The sequence below is a fragment of the Nycticebus coucang genome, chromosome 16 (assembly GCF_027406575.1).
Source record: "Nycticebus coucang isolate mNycCou1 chromosome 16, mNycCou1.pri, whole genome shotgun sequence".
Taxonomy (NCBI): domain Eukaryota; kingdom Metazoa; phylum Chordata; class Mammalia; order Primates; family Lorisidae; genus Nycticebus; species Nycticebus coucang.
In genome coordinates, this window is record NC_069795.1 from 6333011 (window position 1) to 6354145 (window position 21135).

The window sequence follows — 21135 nt, forward strand, 5'->3', positions numbered from 1 at the left end:
AAATCAAGTCTCAGGAGACCTGATGTAAGGCCTGAGATTTGTGGTCCATCTTCGTATTCACACACACAGTGATTACATCCACTGTAGGGTGCTAATGTCTCTCTATCCCTCCAGACCAGGGCCTTTCAACCTGTGTGCACAGCACACTGGGGTGCCGTGAGAGAGGATCCCAGGGGTGCCACGAAAATGTTTAAAGAGTGTTAATTAGATTATTTTTGAAAGAAGTTTAAAGCATAGTAAGTATATTCTCTCTCTCTCTCTCTCTCTGATCAGCACAATTTAAGTGTGCCACAGAAATTTAACTAGAGGTGCAAGTGTGCTGTGAGATAAACAAGGTTGAAAAACACTGCGTTAGACCATAAAATTCCTTCAGTCAGGGCGGCGCCTGTGGCTCAGTTGGTAAGGCACCGGCCCCATGTACCGAGGGTGGCAGGTTCAAGCCCGGCCCCGGCTGAACTGCAACCAAAAAAATAGCTGGGCGTTGTGGCGGGCGCCTGTAGTCCCAGCTGCTCGGGAGGCTGAGGCAAGAGAATCGCTTAAGCCCAGGAGTTGGAGGTTGCTGTGAGCTGTGTGATGCCACAGCACTCTACCGAGGGCCATAAAGTAAGATTCTGTCTCTACAAAAAAAAAAATTCCTTCGGTCAACTGGCTCAGTATCTGACCAGTATGTGTTCATATAAATTGTCTTGAAAGAATAAATTGTTAAATAAATTAGTCCTAAGAAGTAGATGGTCATCTCTCTCTCTCTGCACTTTATAGCTGAGAAAACTTTGAAGATCTTGCCTCCCAATCCAGGAGCAGCAGGTCAAGCACATGAGGTTTCCTGGCTGTGTGACTGGACGTCCTCTTCCACTGGACTCCTCTTCACTTCATGCTGAAGGAGAGACTATAGCCGGGGAGAAACGCCAGGACTCCGAGAGCTCCGTGAGGAGAGGTGTGCTCGGTGACCCAGGAGGGTTCGGCCGGTACACAGCACCTACTCAGAAAAATGCCAGGAAGGCATCTGGAAGTGGGATGCCCCCACAGGTGGAATGGCAGGTCTTTGTCTCCAGGAGATGAAAATGGCAGCATCTATCTCCACTTCCATAGGTTTATTTTATTTTTGTTATTGAAAATAGGAGCTTGGTCCCAGAGACTTCATGCAGTGGAATATAGGTTCATCTATTCTATCTTTTCCACAGAGTCCTCTAAATCCTTTTTATTTATTTTCTTTTAAAACTTAAATCAGCTGTAGACACAGGTACCCCTGGAGAGGGCCAGGTGCCCTCTGTGTGTCTTCTGCCCTGAAGTAAGTCAGGGTTGTGCCTGTCTCCATTTAGAGCAATTTTCCTCAAGCTTCAACTAAGATATTTTAAGGGCTCTTAATTAATTATGAAGAGCATAGGCCATACATCATGGCGTATCATCATTTTTCCAGCTCTTTATTGTGAAAACTGTAAACATATAGAAAAGTTAAAAGGATGAACCACATAGATTCAACACTAACATTTTTCATATGGCTCATGAAACTTCACTCTAAAACAATCCAACAAAGGCCTTCTCTTACATAATGCCACTATTTTTAATCACACCTATGAAAATGAGCAATAATTCCCTAATTTCATCTAATAAAGACTTCCTTTCCAAATTTCTTGAATTACTTGCAACAAATAATCTACCATTAGTTTTTTTAGGACTTGAGGCAAGGGGATTGCACAAGCCCAAGAGTTTGAGGTTGCTGTGTGCTACGAGGCCTTGGCACTTACTCACTGCACTTGATTCTTAGATCTCTTCAGCCTATTTTAATCTAGACCAATTTCATTTCTTCTTATTTATTTTTTGTGACACTGAATGTTTTAAGAGTCTGGTTAATTGACTCAGTGCCTATAGCTCAAGTGGCTAAGGCGCCAGCCATATACACCAGAGCTGGCAGGTTCAAATCCAGCCTGGGCCTGGCAAACAACAATGACCACTACAACCAAAAAATAGCCGGGCATTGTGGTGGGCGCCTGTAGTCCCAGTTACTTGGGAGGATGAGGCAAGAGAATTGCTTAAGCCCAGGGGTTGGAGGTTGCTGTGAGCTGTGATGCCACAGCACTCTATCCAGGGCGACAGCTTGAGGCTCTGTGTCACAAAAAAAAAAAAAGAGTCTGGTTAATTATCGGGTAGAATGTTCCTGATTTTTCTTTTGTCTGATCTTTTTCTTTGTCATATTATTTAACTTGTTTCTCTTTCTCTTTTATAAACTAAAACCTAGAACTAAAGACTGCATTCGATACAGGTTAGATGTGTCAGCAAGAAGATTCCCTTTTGAAATTAGCAAACAATATTGAGAGGGAAGGTATACTTTATCATAGGAAATTTATCTAGTTCCAGGAAAACCAAATTTACCCAATGCCTTTCACCAGTAATTTTGTTATCTATTGGTTATCTACACAATTATTTAATAATTATTACATGGGCTTGGCACCGGTAGCTCAGTGAGTAGGATGCTAGCCATACACACTGAGGCTGGCAGGTTCGAGCCCAGCCTGGGCCTGCTAGACAACAATGACAACTGCAACCAAAAAATAGCAGGCATTGTGGTGGGCACCTGTAGTTCCAGCTACTTGGGAGGCTGAGGCAAGAGAATTGCTTAAGCCCAAGAGTTTAAGGTTGCTATGAGCTGTGATGCCACAGCATTCTACCCAGGGTGACATAGTGAGACTCTGTCTCAAAAAAAAATAATAATAATTATTATTATTACATGTACCCTGGAGTTTGTGAAAGGGAAATTTTTTTTTTTTTGCCATTTTTTTTTATTAAATCATAACTGTATACAATGATATGATTATGGGGCATCATACACTCACTTCATAAACCATTTGACACATTTTTATCACAGTGGTTAACATAGCCTTTCCGGCGTTATCTCAGTTACTGTGCCAAAACATTTACGAAAGGGAAATTTTTAAAATTCTATCCTTTCTTTGATATTTGGTATGTGAAAAACAGTTTCAACAACCAGGGATAAATTATAGATTCTTATTTAAAAGACAGAAAATAATGTTTGGATCATCTCTTACCAATTTCAGAATAAAATTTGGTATGATAGTTACCTCCATAGGTGGCAGATGAGTCTTTTTAATCTGTGGTATACCTAAGCATAGAGAGGTTTTCTATAAATGTATTGCCCCTAAACACAAAAATGAAGAAGATACTGCGATTAACAGAAAACAGTGAATTCAAATTCTAGGTCTCCAATCCATCAGCCTGTGACCTGGAGCAATCCATTTAACCTTGTCTGGACTCCTTATTCCTTTATCCGTACATTTTCTTTGACATTTATTAAATGCTATTTTATGAGTCATGTCTTTCCAATGACTGGAATTCCATTTAGAGCCCCCCAGAATCCATTAAGCTACAAGCCCTCTAAGAGTTTGCTGCTGGTGCTGCTGCTGCTGTTGTTTGAAAAGTTTATAAAATTTCTGTGATGGCCAGGCGTAGTGGCTCACACTGGTAAGCCTGGCACTCTGGGAGGCCAAGGCAGGTGGATTGCCTGAGCTCAGGAGTTCAAGCCTGAGCAAGAGTGAGACTCAATCTCTACTTAAAATAGAAAAACTACCCCGGTGTAGTGGTGAGTGCCTGTAGTCCCAGCTAGTCAGGCAGGCAAGGGGATTGTGTAAGCCCAAGAGTTTGAGGTTGCTGTGAGCTACAATGCTGACACGCTACCTAGGGCCACAGAGTGAGACTGTTTCAACAAACAAAAATTCTATGATATCTTAAAAAAAAAAAAAAAAAGAGTGAGTTACAGAACAGTCCATAAAATATGGTAACAATTTGGCAATAAAAACACACAAACAGGAGTGGCGCATGTGGCTCAGTGGGTAGGGTGCCGGCCTCATATACTGAGGGTGGCAGGTTCGAACTAAGCCCCAGCCAAACTGCAACAAAAAAATAGCCGGCATTGCCACAGGTGCCTGCAGTCCCAGCTCCTCGGGAGGCTAATGCAGAAGGATCGCTTGAGCCCAGGAGTTTGAGGTTGCTGTGAACTAGGCTGACATCACATACTCCAGCCTGGGCAACAAGGTGAAACTCTGTCTCAAAAAAAAAGGGGGAGGTGCCTATGGCTCAGTGAGTAGGGTGCTGGCCCCATATACTAAGGGTGGCAGGTTCAAACCCAGCCCCCACCAAACTGCAACATAAAAAATAGCCGGGCGTTGTGTCGGGCGCCTGTAGTCCCAGCTACTTGGGAGGCTGCGGTAAGAGAATCACCTAAGCCCAGGAGTTGGAGGTTGCTGTGAGCTGTGATGCCACAGCACTCTACCATGGGCAATAAAGTGAGGCTCTGTCTCTACAAAAAAGAAAAAAAAATGCCTTGCCTGTGGAGAAAGAGAACAAATTCATGGTGTTGGCAGTCTCCAGAGAAGGCGAGAAACAAGAATGGGAAAGGAAACCAAGTGACCAAACATTTCTCTGAAATGTTTAAGTTCTTTAAGGACAGCAAATCTGATCTCACATTCACTCTGCGGGCACATATCCATCAATATTAGTTAGACGAGTCTCCAATACAGAAGTTGTTGAATAGATGTGAGCACCTCACTTCATGGCACAATGTTAGCGGGTATGACACACCTCTTGGGGGGCAGGAGACAATTATAAGAGGGACTCTACCTAAAAAATGCAAACATTGTAATCTAATTCTTTGTACCCTCAAATTAACCTGAAATAATAACAAAAAAAAATTTAAAAAATAAATAAATAGAAGTGAGCATCAGAAGCAACTAAAGAACTTTTTTTTTTTTTTTTTTTGTAGAGACAGAGTCTCACTTTATGGCCCTCGGTAGAGTGCCGTGGCCTCACACAGCTCACAGCAACCTCCAACTCCTGGGCTTAGGTGATTCTCTTGCCTCGGCCTCCCGAGCAGCTGGGACTACAGGCGCCCACCACAATGCCCGGCTATTTTTTGGTTGCAGTTTGGCCGGGGCCGGGTTCAAACCCGCCACCCTCGGCATATGGGGCCGGCGCCCCACCGACTGAGCCACAGGCGCTGCCCACAACTAAAGAACTTTTTATAAATGCAGATCCCTGGGCCTCTTCCTGGAGTAAAAACTCAAGCATCTGAGGTTTTTTAATTATCTGAGAGATTTTGATGCACAGCAGCAATAGTAATATGAAACTATAATTAAAAGATGTACAAATGGTCATTAGTAGCATTATTCATCATAGCTCAAAATGGAAACAATCCAAATATGCATCGATTAATAGACAAATAAAATATGATAGAGCCATCCTGGCAATGGATATTATTCTGTCCTGACAAAGAAAGAAGTGCCAGCACATGGTACACACGGGTGACCCTTGGCAATATTAAGTGAAAGAAGCTAATCTCAAAGGGCCACATAGTACATAATTGCTTTTATATAATATGACACTAAATGCTAGAGGAAGCAAATCTATTTTTTTTTTTTTTTTTTTTTTGCAGTTTTTGGCTGGGGCTGGGTTTGAACCCGCCACCTCCAGCATATGGGGCAAGTGCCCTACTCCTTTGAGCCACAGGCGCTGCCCAGAAAATCTATATAGAAAGAAAGCACTTTGGAATTCTCCAGGGCTGGACTAAAGGGTGACAGCTAAGGGGCACTCGGTTTCTTTCGGGGGTGATTAAAATATTTTGGAACCAGATAGTGGTGATGGTTGTACAACTCTATGAATACAATAAATACCATTGAATTGAACACCCTAAATGCATGAATTGTATGGTGTGAATATTATATTCCAATTAAGCTGGGGGGCTTAAAAAATTAAGGAAAATTGGCTAATCTAATCTTAAGCTTCATAACTAAAAAATAAGCTAGTAGAATTATCTGATTTGTGGAAAGCGCTGAATAGAGAATAGGGGACAATGCTTCCTTTCAAGAGACTGAGGTTACTGAAGACTACAGGAGTTTCTAGTTAATCATGGGAAGCTGAACACATATTTGCTTTAGCTTCTTACCCATACCCCACTAAAGATGTCCAAAAAAAAGAATAAACTGATAAAGACAGAACAGGCAAGAAGGCTTCTGCATAAAAACAACTTCCACGGTATTTCAAAGGCAGGAAAGGGAATAGGTAAATAATGATTGACTAAACCAGAAAAAGCCTGAAACCTAATTGCTTACAAAGAGGGAAGTAGGGAAAGAAGAAGCAGATTTCCCCCCTCATTCCTGGACAGCAAATAACTGTCTCCTCCTAAATAAGCAGTTTCGGTCTCAACAGAAATTGAGACTTGGCACGAGGCCAGCTAAAGTGGGGTGCCACGCTGAGAACGAGAGATCCCTGTGAGACGTTCACCTCATGACAGGAAGACGGGCCCATCTCCTTTCCCACTTGTTCCGAGAACATTAGAAGACAGGTTTACTTCCTGCTTACCATCACCACCATAACCAGGATCATCACCACCACCACCATCACCATCAGTATCATCAGTATCATCACCACCATCACCATCATCATCACCACCATCACCACCACCATCACATGAGTATCATCAGTATCATCACCACCATCACCATCAGTATCATCACCACCATCACCATCAGTATCATCGCCACCATCGCCATCATCATCACCACCATCATCACCACCACCATCACATGAGTATCATCAGTATCATCACCATCAGTATCATCACCACCATCACCATCAGTATCATCACCACCATCACCAACAGTATCATCAGTATCATCACCACCATCACCATCAGTATCATCACCACCATCACCAACAGTATCATCAGTATCATCACCACCATCGCCATCATCATCACCACCATCACCACCACCATCACATGAGTATCATCAGTATCATCACCACCATCACCATCAGTATCATCACCACCATCACCATCATCATCACCACCATCACCATCAGTATCATCACCACCATCACCATCAGTATCATCAGTATCATCACCACCATCACCATCATCATCGCCACCATCACCATCAGTATCATCACCACCATCACCATCAGTATCATCAGTATCATCACCACCATCGCCATCATCATCACCACCATCATCACCACCACCATCACATGAGTATCATCAGTATCATCACCACCATCACCATCAGTATCATCACCACCATCACCATCAGTATCATCAGTATCATCACCACCATCGCCATCATCATCACCACCACCATCACATGAGTATCATCAGTATCATCACCACCATCACCATCAGTATCATCACCACCATCACCATCAGTATCATCACCACCATCGCCATCATCATCACCACCATCACCATCAGTATCATCACCACCATCACCATCATCATCACCACCATCACCATCAGTATTATCACCACCATCACCATCAGTATCATCAGTATCACCACCACCATCACCATCACCACCATAGCCATCATCATCACCACCATCACCATCAATATCATCAGTATCACCACCACCTTCACCATCAGTATCATCAGTATCATCACCACCATCGCCATCATCATCACCACCACCATCACATGAGTATCATCAGTATCATCACCACCATCACCATCAGTATCATCACCACCATCACCATCAGTATCATCAGTATCATCACCACCATCGCCATCATCATCACCACCATCATCACCACCACCATCACCACCATCGCCATCATCATCACCACCATCATCATCACCACCATCACCATCAATATCATCAGTATCACCACCACCTTCACCATTAGTATTATCAGTATCATCACACCATCGCCATCATCATCACCACCATCATCATCACCACCATCACCACCACCATCATCATCACCACCACCATCAACATCATCACCATCATCATCATCACCACCTTTACTACCATCATCACCAACATCAGTGTATCATCACCACCATTACTACCATCATCATCATCACTACCATCACCACCATCACCATCGGTATCATCACCACCATCACTACCATCATCAGTATCACCAGTATCATCACCACCACCACCATCAGTATCATCACCACCATTACTACCATCATCATCACCACCATTACTACCATCATCATCATCATCACCACTACCACCACCAGTATCATCACTATCATCATCATCATCACCACCACCCTAACACACGGACCAAGGATTCATCTCTAAGGAAACTCACCCACACTAACAGAAAAAGCCCACAGTTCAGAATCCCTAATCTTTATATTTTCCAACAGTGAAGCCCACCACACAGAAAGACACACCCATGGACACAGGGCTTCCAATCAACTTGTTAGCATTCTCTCTTAAATATAACAGGCAAGAGTCATCAGACATCTCTGGAAAACATCCTACATAAAAATGAAAAGGAGAGCAAACAGAGAAAAAGGATCCTTAAGGAAAACAGAGAATGCAATGAGTTAAAGAAGATATATATAAAAAATAATAATAATACCTAATAAACTCAGAGTTAAGAAAAATAATGAAATTAGGTAACAAGAATGGAAGCTATTGGCCAGGCTGTGACTCAAGTCTATAATCCCAGGATTCTGGGAGGCTGACGTGGGAGGATACCTTGAGCTCAGGAGTTTAAGATCAGTCTGAGCAAAAGCAATACCTCATCTCTACTACAAATAGAAAAACTAGCTGGGCCTTGTGGTGGGCACCTGTAGTTCCAGCTTCTTGGGAGGGCAAGGCAGGAGAATCACTTGAACCCAAGAATTTGAGGTTGTTGTGAGCTAGGCTGAGGTCACGGCACTCTAGCCTAGGCAACAGAATGAGACTCTGTCTCAAAAAATAAAAAGAATGGGGCGGCGCCTGTGGCTCAGTTAGTAAGGTGCCGGCCCCATATACCGAGGGTGGCGGGTTCAAACCTGGCCCCGGCCAAACTGCAACCAAAAAATAGCCGGGCGTTGTGGCGGGCGCCTGTAGTCCCAGCTACTCCGGAGGCTGAGGCAAGAGAATCGCTTAAGCCCAGGAGTTGGAGGTTGCTGTGAGCTGTGTGAGGCCACGGCACTCTACCAAGGGCCATAAAGTGTAGACTCTGTCTCTAACAAAAAAAAAAAAAAAAAAGCATGGAAGCTATTTAATTAAAAAAAATCTAAAGATAACAAAAAACAAGCTTTGGAAATACAAATATAAAAGGAAAAATGGAAAAATAACAGAAGGAAGATAAAGTAGAAAGTTAAGGGAAGATGCCAGAAAGTAGAAAAAGACAAAAATATGTAAAAATGAGGGAATAAAGATAATATTGAGAATTCATAGTCCAGGAGGTGCACCATTTAAATAGGAAGAATTTCAGAAACAGAAAATGGAAATGAAAAGGAAATGAATTCCCAGAGAAATAGTCCTCCAGTATTTCATTTTCTGGAACTGAGGAACATGACTTTTCAGATTAAAAGGTCATAGCATCTCTCTGGTCTTGGGATTTTGTGATATAGGCTAGTCTCACTGGAGTTAGATGATATCTCAAAGTAGTTTTGATTTGCATTTCTCTGATGATTAAAGATGATGAGCATTTTTTCATATGTCTGAAGGCCATGCGCCTGTCTTCTTCAGAGAAGTTTCTCTTCAATCCACGAATGGATCAATAAATTGTGGTATATGTACACCATGGAATATTATGCAGCCTTAAAGAAAGATGGAGACTTTACCTCTTTCATGTTTACATGGATGGAGCTAGAACATATTCTTCTTAGTAAAGTGTCTCAAGAATGGAAGAAAAAGTACCCAGTGTACTCACCCTTATTATGAAACTAATGTAGGACCTTCACATGAAAGCTATAACCCAGTTATAACCTAAGAATAGGGAGAAGGGGGAAAGGGAGGGGAGGGAGGGGGAGGGAGGGGGAAGGAGGGGGATTAATGGGATTACACCTGCGGTGCATCTTACAAGGGTATATGTGAATCCTAGTAAATGTGGAATGTAAAGGTCTTAGCAAAATAACTAAGAAAATGCTACAAAAGCTATGTTAACTAGTGTGATGAAAATGTGTCAAACGATCTATGAACCAAGTGTATGGTGCCCCACGATCATACTAATGTACACAGCTATGGTTTAATAAAAATAAATATAAATAAATAAATAAATAAAAGGTCATAGCAATGGGTGGCACCTGTGGCTCAAAGGAGTAGGGTGCCGGCCTCATACACCAGAGGTGGTGAGGTCAAACCCGGCCCCGGCCAAAAACTGCGGGGGGGGGGGGGAAGGTCCTAGCAAATGGCTGGCACACTCAAGAAAAGACCTGTACCAGGCGCCTCAGCATACAACTTCCAAACAACCAAAAAAGGACTGGAAAAACAAAAATAGGCAGATATAAAAGAGACAGGCTGGCATTGGGTTTCTCAAGAGCAAGCACAGGGAGAAAAGACGCTGGAGCAGCACTTTGCTCCCAGCTCTGAGGCACAATCGGCCAGCCGGAAACCCTGCACCTAACCCAACTGTCAACAAAAGCAAGGAAAACAAGGCATTTCCTGACATGCCGTGTTTGAGCAGGGCTGGGTATTTTCATAATAATCTCTGTAGGACTATTTGACCTTTCCAATATCATACACATAATATAATACCCAAAAAACAATCATTTCATAGAGAAATGGAAACATAAATTGTTAGATAGGAGAAATAAGTTCAAGAGCTCTATCGCACAACATGGTGACAATAGCAAAAAACGAGGTCTTGTATTTTGAAAATTATGAAGAATAGATTTTAAGTATTCTTACCACAAAAATGATACATATGTCAGGAAATGTAATTACCTTAATTTAGCCAATCAACAATGTATATGTATTTCAAAACATCACGTTGCACATGATAAATATACACTGTTTTTATTTGCCAATAAAAAACAATCAAATAAAATATCAAACAAAAAAGAAAAAATACCCACATTGGGTTACAAACATGCACTTAAGACCAAAATTCATCAAACCAAATTCCCTCTTCATAGCACAGTAAAATCAGAAATAGCTTTCTAAAATAGAATCTAATGGTCCTGAGACTGAGGAGATTAAACTTTCTCATCTCTGGAAAGTACAGTGAAGCTGGCCCACTGCAGTGTGGCAGGATAAACATTATAATCCTTTCAGAAAGCAATTTGGTGACACATTTCAAATCCACAAAAACATTTGTGCATATTTTTCTCACTGAAAGAGCTACTGGGAATCTATACTAAGGAAATATTCCAAAATAAAGAATATCACTTCTTGATGACAATCAGTACAATTATTTATAATAAAAAAGGGTGGGTAACCAAAGGTTCAAAGCACAGTATAGAGAAATTATGTCATGTCACCTTGACAGAATATCATACAAACTATTTAGACGTCCATTAAGAAACTAACACAGAAACGGTCTATGAACCAAGTGTATGGTGCCCCGTGATAATACTAATGTACACAGCTATGATTTAATAAAAAAAAAAGAAAAAAAGAAAAAAGAAACACACAAAAAAACAAAATAAATAAATAAATAAAAATACAAGAAAAAGTTTTGAAACTAGACAGAATAATGGTTGCACAATATTGTAAATGCACTAAATACCACGGAACTGTATACTTTAACATAGTTAATTGTATATTACCTAAATTGTGTTAACCAAAAAAATAATCCTAAAATCCTAAAATCAATTAAAATATAATTTCTGGGCTAAAAAAAAAAGACATGGATGGAGCTGGAACATATTCTTCTTAGTAAAGTGTCTCAAGAATGGAATAAAAAGTACCCAGTGTACTCACCCTTATTATGAAACTAATGTAGGACCCTCACATGAAAGCTATATCCCAGTTATAACCTAAGAATAGGAAGAAAGGGGAAAGGGAGGGGAGGGAGGGGGAGGGAGGGGGAAGAAGGGGGATTAATGGGATTACACCTGCGGTGCATCTTACAAGGGTATATGTGAATCCTAGTAAATGTGGAATGTAAAGGTCTTAGCAAAATAACTAAGAAAATGCTACAAAAGCTATGTTAACTAATGTGATGAAAATGTGTCAAACGATCTATGAACCAAGTGTATGGTGCTCCACGATCATACTAATGTACACAGCTGTGGTTTAATAAAAAAAAATAATAATAATAAAACTAAAGTAATAAGAGAAAAAAATAAAAAAAAGAAACTAGCACAGCATAAACATGTTTATGATACAGTAATAAGTAAAAATTAAAAATATAGGGATGACCAAGTCAATTAGGACACATCAGTGTGATAGAGTATTAGACGAAAGATTTAAATGATCATTATGAAGACTACAGACACATTTCAAAAATTCTAATGTTATAAGAAAATGGATGAAAAAACAAAAAGTATGGCAAAGGAAAGAAATATGAAAACATGACTCGTGTGATTTGCTGTGAACAGGGAGCGAATATGTTCTCCTACACCCCTCTCTCCTTCTAATCTGTTAGGACTCTTAGTGAAGAGAGCAGCTCTAAGAATTTGGCCTAGGAAAGGTTCAAGAAAAGCTCTCATTTCAATTTAACAATAAAAATAAATAAATTTAAAAAAAAAAAGAAAAGCTCTCATTTCAAAGCTTGGTCACATTATTATTGACCAGGGACAGTCCCTTTTGTTTTTTCTTTTTTCTTTTCTTTTCCCTTTTGTGTAGAAAACTCCAAAATGGGCCTCTGTAAAAACTAGACCCTCCCTCCCCCCACCCATTGGTCTGGAAGGAGAGGACTGAGAAGTGTGGGAATGTGAGAGATGATCACAGGCAGAGAGAGAAAACTCTCCAGAAGGTAGGGAGGGGAGAAGAAGCTGGGCAACTGGCAGAAAATAGGGTCTGAAGCAACTCTGCCAAAATTTCCAATGGGAGAGAGGAAGCAGAGCACTTTTTTTTAATTTTATTTATTTTTTTTGTAGAGAGAGTGTTTCACTCTACCACCCTCGGTAGAGTGCCATGATGTCACAGGACTCACTGCAACCTCCAGCTCCTGGGCTTTCCTGATTCTCCTGCCTCAGCCTCCCGGGGAGCAGGGCACTTTTTATAAACAATGATGCCGCAATTTTCCCTTTCCCTTCACAGAAAGATCCCTCCCCAAACAACTGTGTATGTATCCATCCCGCCCTGTCACAGCAGTCCCCCTTAGACCACTCTGCCTAGACCTTGTGTCCTCTAGCTCCAGCTACTCAGAAACTACAAGCACCAGTGACCTCCTTATTGTCAAGGCCAGTGATCACGCTTCTTTTGCCCTCCACTGACTCAACTGCAGCAGCGTTTGACACTGCTGACCTGACCTTCTTCTGTGATGGGCCGAGCTTCTCCTGGGCTCCTCCCTGTCAGGCGCTCCTGGCCTCCGCCCGCCTCTCCCACCCCCTGCCTTTGCCATCTCAGTGGGCTTCCTCATCATCCTCCAACTTTAAACTTGAAGCTCTCTGCCCCAGCCTCCTTAGCGTCAGCCGCGTCCCAGGACTCTACGCCTCTCCTGTGCCTGGGCCTTCCACCTGTGCACCTCCAACCAGACAGCGCTGAGACACGGATGACATGCAATTGCCTGCCTCACTTTCTTTTTTTATTATTAAATCATTTTTTTAATTTCATTTTTTACTTTTTAATTTTTTTTGCAGTTTTGACCAGGGTCAGGTTTGAACCTGCCACCCTTGGTAGATGGGACCAGCACCCTACTCCCTGAGCCATGGGTGCCACCCTGCCTGCCTCACTTCCTTACTTAGATGCCTCTTCAAACTTCACATCCTCGTCTTCACATGACCCTCCATCAGTGCAAATTTCTACACACAGTGGCTAGAAGTAATCACTGATTCCATCCCAACCCCTTTCTTTTTTTTTTTTTGGCAGGGGCTGGGTTTGAACCCACCACCTCCGGTATATGGAGCCAGCACCCTACTCCTTGAGCCACAGGTGCTGTCCCCCCACCCCTTTCAATCCATCACAAGTCTTTAATTCTTGTGAATTAAACAGATGTGGACACAAGTTCAAATTCACAGCATTAGCATAATTCTCTATTTGATTATATGCAGCCCAAGATGGGACAGTGCTGGAGTAAAATAAAATCTATCATGTTCTCGAGTGTAGCTCTTGTCCCCTCTGCATCAGATAAAGTCTAGTTCATTTTAAAAAGCAATGATTACTCTAAGGGCATATATCATTTCTCAACTAACCAACATAAAGCTATATGAGAAGTCAGTTCATAACAAAATAATTTCATAAACACAACCTGGGGGCTTATATTTTTTACATATTTAATTAAAGGACTAAAGATTATTGAATGTTATGGTATTTCTTAGTTATTGTGAAATTGACTATAACAAAGTGAAAACAGCAAAAAATATGAAATGCATAATTTTGGAATTTTTTAAAGAAAAAACTCTGCATTATCACTATGTGTAAGACTTCATCAGAATAGGGAATGTATTAAAACCATGTTAATTTAAAGGTCCTTTATTAAAGTGTCTTGAATAGGCCGGGCACAGTGGCTCACGCCTGTAATCCTAGCACTCTGGGAGGCCAAGGTGGGTGGATTGCTTGAGCTCAGGAGTTCAAGACCAGCCTGAGCAAAAGTGAGACTCCGTATCTACTAAAAAAAAAAAAAAAAAAAGATAGGAAAACTGAGGCAAGAGGATCACTTGAGCCTGAGTCGGAGGTTACTGTGAGCTACCCAGGGCAACAGCTTGAGACTCTGTCTCAATAAATAAGTAAATAAATAAATAAATAGTCTTAGATGCTAATTTTAACCTTCTTTTAATATAAGCTATACTAAACCTCATGAAGCGTTTGAGCTTACCTTTGAACCGGGAGGGGGAGCCAAACCTAGGAACGAATAGATAATATTCTCTTCTTTTGCAGAGAAGAAAGAGTCAAAATCCTTAAAGCAAAGAAAAATAAAGTTTAAGCCCACTGCACACTTGTGAGCCAATATATTTACCAAGTTGATCATCTTTTTTTTTGCAGTTTTTGGCGGGGACTGGGTTTGAACCCGCCACTTCCACACCTCCGGCATATGGGACCAGCACCCTACTCCTTTGAGCCACAGGCACTGCCTCAAGTTGATCTTCTTACTTATGAATCATTAACAGCTAACACAAAAGGTCATAACTGTTTGTTTTGTCAAAGATGATAGACCTCAAACGTTGAGAAGTCTGACCGTGCAACTGACATTTGTGTGCCTGCACTTGCACCAGGCTACACAGCACAGTGAGCGTCCAAAGGAACACCCGCAGACTGCTGGCTGCAGGGACGGCTGATGAGACCCCGGTGTACATGGTAAATGGCTTTTCCCAGCTTTAGCTGGTTACTTATAACCTGGCCCACTGGGCTTGGACCCCAGTCAGCGCAGACTGAGACTACACGGGATGCCCCTCCTGTTACTAGGGCAGCGCTAGAAGGGCCAGAAGCATCCCAGGGTAACCCCACATACGCACACACACACATAGGTACATGCACACTACTGCTGCCATCACATGACAGGAAGAAGAAACAAAAACACATCCACAGGGGAATCAAGAAGGAAAGTCCCTTCCTCCAGCTGATAAAACCTGGCACGGCGTTCACTGCAAAGGAAAGACGCTTCAGGATCCAGCTCCATGATCACAGGGCAGTAATGACAGATGGGATTGTAGCGGACAGGCAATGAATTGATAAATGACACACAAAGAACAGAAAAAGAAGGAGTATTCCTACAACTGACGTAACAAGGCCTGTCAGCGCACTCTGGAATCCAACATTAGAGAGTAGGCTCGGCGGCTAGGGTGCCAGCCATACACACTGGAGCTGACGGGTTTGAACCCAGCCCGGGCCTGCCAAACAACAATGACAACTATAACCAAAAAATAGCTGGGCATTGTGGCAGGCACCTGTAGTCCCAGCTACTGGGGAGGCTGAGGCAAGAGTTTGAGGTTGCTGTGAGCTGTGATGCCATGGCACTCTACCGAGAGCAACATGATGAACATGGCGAGACTCTGTCTCAAAAAAAAAGAAAACAATTAGAGAATCATATTGTTTGAATCATATTCAGTCTCTTTGACCCACATACATTAAGAATCCTAAACAAAATATTAGCAAACCAAATACAGTCATAGATAAAATGTCAATACACTAAAACCACATTGGGTTTCTCCCAGAAACAAAATGGTGATTTAAAACAAGAAAAATCTATAAATAAAACTTCCTGGCCAGGCACTATGGCTCACACCTGTAATCCTAGCACGCTAGGAAACCAAGGCAGGTGGATTTCTTGAGTTCAGGAGTTCAAAACCATCCTGAGCAAGAGCGAGACCCTATCTCTAATAAAAATATAAAAACTAGCCAGCCAGCCTGAGAAAAAGCAAGGCCCTGACTCTGCTGAAAAGAGAAAAAAAAACAGCCAGATGTGGTCACCAGCACCTGTAATCTCAGCTGCTGGGGACCACTTAAGCCTAAGAGTTTGAGTTGCTGTGAACTATAACACCGCAGCACTTTACCCAGGGCACAGTGAGGCACTGTCTCAAAAAAAATAAATAAATAAAATTTCCTACTTTCACAGATTAAAGAATCAAAAGTATTTGTTTACCTTGGCATGTATAGAAAAAACTTCCAATAAAATTGAACGTTTATTAATAATTTTTAATGAATTTTTAAACTATGAAACAAACTTTATAAAAGAAAGCTACACAAAACTTTGACAAATATCACACATAATGAGAAAATACTGAAAACCTATTTAAAGGTAAAGACAAAACAAGGACACCTATTATCATTTCTGTTCAGCACTGTTCTAAAAGCCCTCACCAGAAAGACAAAGAGACAGAGAGATGTTGTAAAGGAAGAAACAAAACTGTCCTCAAATAATGCATGTTTACATTCATAGCCCTCCCAAAATAATCTACAAATATTACAATTAACAAGAGTTTATAAGGTTGCCCGAAACAAATATTAATATGAGATGTTATTTTAAGTCAGCAAAAACTAAGGAGAAAATGTAGGAGGAGACAGCATGAAAAATGGAAATGCTGGGCAGCACCTGTGGCTCAAAGGAGTAGGGCGCCGGCCCCATATGCTGGAGGTGGCAGGTTCAAACCCAGCCCCCACCAAAAACTGCAAAAAAAAAAAAGGAAGTACTTCCAGAAAAAAATGACAAAACACATATGAAGAAAATGTGAATATTACAGGCTTAAATAAATGATGCTCCAGATACACCCTTGGATTGGACATCGTCATCACCATAAACATGAATCTTAAAGATGCTAATTTTCCCCAAACTAATCTATAGAGTCAATACCTGTCCTCAAATTTCAACGGAAATTTTTGAAAAACCAAGAAAGATAATTAAATCTAAAAATGAAAAGTCAAAAAGCTAAGAATTACCAAGAAGAAGCAGAAGCTGGCAAGTCTCATTACAAGTTGTGATCAGACAGTGTGACATCACAACACAAATAGACAGACACAACGTCCGAAAACAAACCCACATGTGACACACACATGATCGCGGCAGAGCTGGTCCCGTGGTGTCCACCGGAGTAACAGCCAGAGGCTCTCTAAACGACAATGATATTTATCTGAGAATAGAGCATTGCTATGGGGAATACGCGTGCCATCATTAATTAAAAAAACAAAGGTTTTCAAAGGAAAAATGACGATGACATACTTTTTTGAGCTAATTATCCTTGGCTACAAGGACCAATGACCAGAGTGATGCCAGTCCAAGACTGAGCAGGCAGGGCCAGCAGATGCTCTTGCATGTGTTTTGGGGGGGTAAGTTTGTGATGGCCTTTATTTGGTCTTTGCAGAGTATTTTGTGATAATCTTATCAGGTATTCAAGCAGGAGAATCCTTTCCTTGTGGCCTTCTTGGCTCTACTTGGCAGAAGCTTTTTTTAATACAAGCGAATCCGTTTTGATTCTGACAATTATCGCAGCACAGAGATGGAGAAAAGGTGGACTATTTAATGAATGTGGATGAGACAATTGGTTATCCACATTTAAACTGCAATTATGTCTTTACCTCATATCATTCACCAAAAAAATAATAATTTTAAGTGCATTAAAGAAGTAAATGGTGGGAAAACAAAACTATAAAAGTTTTAGGGCTTTGAGGGTGGCGCCTGTGGCTCAAAGGAGTAGGGCGCTGACCCCATATGCTGGAGGTGGCGAGTTCAAACCCAGCCCTGGGCAAAAACTGCAAAATAATAATAATAATAAAGTTGACTTTAAAAAAAAAATTTTAGGGCTTGGTACCCGTGGCACAGTAGTTACAGTGCTGGCCATGTATTTGGAGGGTTGCGGGTTCAAACCTGCCCTGGGTCACCTAAACAACAATGACAACAGCAACAACAACAACAACAACAACAAATAGCCGGGCGTTGTGGTGGGCACCTGTAATCCCAGCTACTTGGGAGGCTGAGGCAAGAGAATTGCTTAAGCTTAAGAGTTGGAGGTTGGTGTGAGCTGTGACGCCACAGCACTCTACAGAGGACAACATAGTGAGACTCTGTCTCAAAAAGAATAAATAAATAAATTTTAGAAGACCAAATAGGAGAGTACTTTTTTTTTTATTTCAGTTAGAGAAGCATAAAAAAAAAATCATGAACTGGAAGAAGATATCTGCAATATACATGATCAACAAAAGACTAGTATCTTCCACACTACAGGATGAACCTTGCATATCACAAAGAAGAGGCTAAAAATCAACAGAAAATGTGCAAAATATACATGAAGAAGACAGATAAGACATGAACAGCAACTTACTCTCATTAGTAACCAGGGAAGTGCAACTTAAAGCCACAATGAGTTACCAACATTAGTAACCAGGGAAGTGCAACTTGGTTCACCACATATCAGAGTTGAATGATGCAGAGGTGAAAACCTGGAAAACTCTCACCCGCTCCTGGCAAGAGTGCAAACTGGAACAACATTCAAGCAAACACTTTGCATTATCAAAGCTCAACATGCCCATAGCTATAGCCAAGCAATTCCATTCCTACTGAGAAAATCAAGAGAAACTCACACATCACAGACCTGATGAGATCACTTGCTTAGCAGCAAAGTTCAGAACAGCCAAAAACCACACAACTAGCCTTTCTAGAGCATTGAAAACTATGACTATAAATTAACATGGATATATCTGTAAAATATGGGTAAAATAAGTCAAATAAGAATACATAGAATGTGAATCCATTTATAACAAATTCAAAAATAGGCAAAACAAGATACTGTGTAGGTATATATACATGGGAGGTAAGAGAAAAGGAAGGGAATGGTAAACACAAAATTCCCTGCAAAGACTGGGCCAGGTGCAGACAGAGGGGATACGGCTGGGGCAAGGGCGTAGTTGGCTTCTAAATTCCTGGTAATATGACACTGTACTTGTTACACTTCTGTTCACTGTATCACTCCTCTTTAAACTACGTATTTTTTATCATATGACACACTTCAAAATAAATTTTTAAGCACATTAAAATAGGGCTGGGCATGGTGGCTCACGGCTGTAATCCTAGCACTATGGGAGGCCGGGTGGGTGGATTGCCCTGAGCTCACAGGTTCGAGACCAGCCCAAGCAAGAGCAAGATCCCATCTCTAAAAAGGTAGCTGGGCGCTGTGGTGGGTGCCTATAGTCCCAGTTACTCAGGAGGCTGAGGCACAAGAATCGCTTGAACCCAAGAGTTTGAGGTTGCTGTGAGCTGTGACGCCACGGCACTCTACCCAAGACAACAAAGTGAGACTCTGTCTAAAAAAAAAAAAAATTAATTACATTAAATTAATAGTTTGCTCAGTAACAGTGTGTTGAGAAGCCCTCTGCCTCTCCCACCCCCAGAATGGGTTTCTATCCTGTCCTTCTGTTACCGGAATTTCAATCTTCAGTAGGTCCTTGGTCTCAGGGATTCAAGGAATGAACCAGACCAGATTCACGGACCAGAGATCAGGGGCAAGACAGGATTTTATTTAGAAATTAGAAAGGAATACAGAAGAAGAAAAAGGCACCAGAGCTCTGGTAGGGGGAAAGAAGGAACTGAGGAGCTGCTAGGTGGGCTTTTTATCTAGGAGTATTAGGTCGTGAGAATTTACACCTGGCCAGGGCATGGCAAATAGAAACACAATTTCTTTGTTAATGAGTGTTAGCAACAAAGGAGTGAATGCAGTCCCCCTAGCTCTGGGCAAAAGGTCAGGGTGTTCCTTCATGAACTTGCCTAAGCCTACGAAAACTGGGGTCCCCTGTCCAGCCTTGAATGGGGAGACCCTGTGTCACTTTCTTTCAGCCCTGAATACACAGAGGTACTTGTTTCTCTGCCGAGTGGGCACCTCTCTGTTGAAGGGTCAAGGTTTCCTTTAGTTGTGTTCAGGCCAGGCTGTGTTGGTCCCAGGCAGGATCTCATCATTTTACTTGGGCTGAAATGCAGACTCCTGCTTGTCATCGACAGATTGTCTGCTACCTCCAGTTCGTGTTCCTTTGCCAGGCGGGCAGCCTGGCCTTGGCTGTGCCGGCCTCCTGTCTGGTGTCTCCTTTCTTTATCTAACAGTTGCCTGCTGGAGTCAATGTCCTCATCTGTGCTGCCAAGAGCAGCGGGAGCTCAGACTGGCAGGGGAGGTCCTCCCAACCTCCAGCGCTCTCACTGTTAGGTTATTGCCCCAGAAAAGCCCCTTCCCCAGAAAGCCCCTTCCTGCTTTCAACAGACCAAGACTAGCTGTCGCTCTTGAAGTTACAGCTCCTTTCCAAGCACAGGGAGTTGCCTACTAGACATCTCCTTATCTCCCAGTCCCAATTACCCGCTGAAAATTTCAAACTTACGGCCTGCCCCTAACGGCTTTTCCCGCCAGAGCAGTAACTCCTTATGGGCTATTCTACCGTCCCGTCACCATTCTGAGACTTCCCCTAACGGAACCTATATAAAGGTGTGCTTCTCTTTTGGTCTCTCTCTCTCTCTTTTCGCTCCTCCTTGGGGCTGCTCTGCAGTATCCCTCGCCAATAAAGACCTTTTGTACAAGCCTTGGTGGTCTGTGAGATCTCTGCCAGACTAGTGCTGCCCTTTCACTCACCACCCTGTGCAGAGAAATGTGCTGCTCATCTGGGAGGTCCCCATCCAGCAGCAGCCATCATCACGTAGGGCGTGTAGCTTACTACTCAAGAACCCTCCGAAACCAGCGAGATAACATAATGTTAGGTATATACATTTTAATCATGCGGAGAGGGACACTGACTACCCAGATTTATGCCATTTTTAAACCTGACCTATCCTTCAGAACTTTTGAGCGTTCTTTTAAGATCTGAGCCTACAACACAAATA

The 21135-nt window shown here is 42.0% G+C and overlaps 1 protein-coding gene across 2 annotated transcripts in view; it reads right to left on the reverse strand.

Moving 5' to 3' along the window:
- Positions 1-21135, reverse strand: part of SH3BGR (SH3 domain binding glutamate rich protein) — a 63778-nt gene that overhangs the window by 22928 nt on the left and 19715 nt on the right. For both annotated transcript variants that reach the window (XM_053564722.1, XM_053564721.1), the window contains exon 3: positions 14665-14745. In XM_053564722.1, the coding sequence (XP_053420697.1) occupies positions 14665-14745 (81 nt within the window). The remainder of the gene's footprint in view (positions 1-14664; positions 14746-21135) is intronic.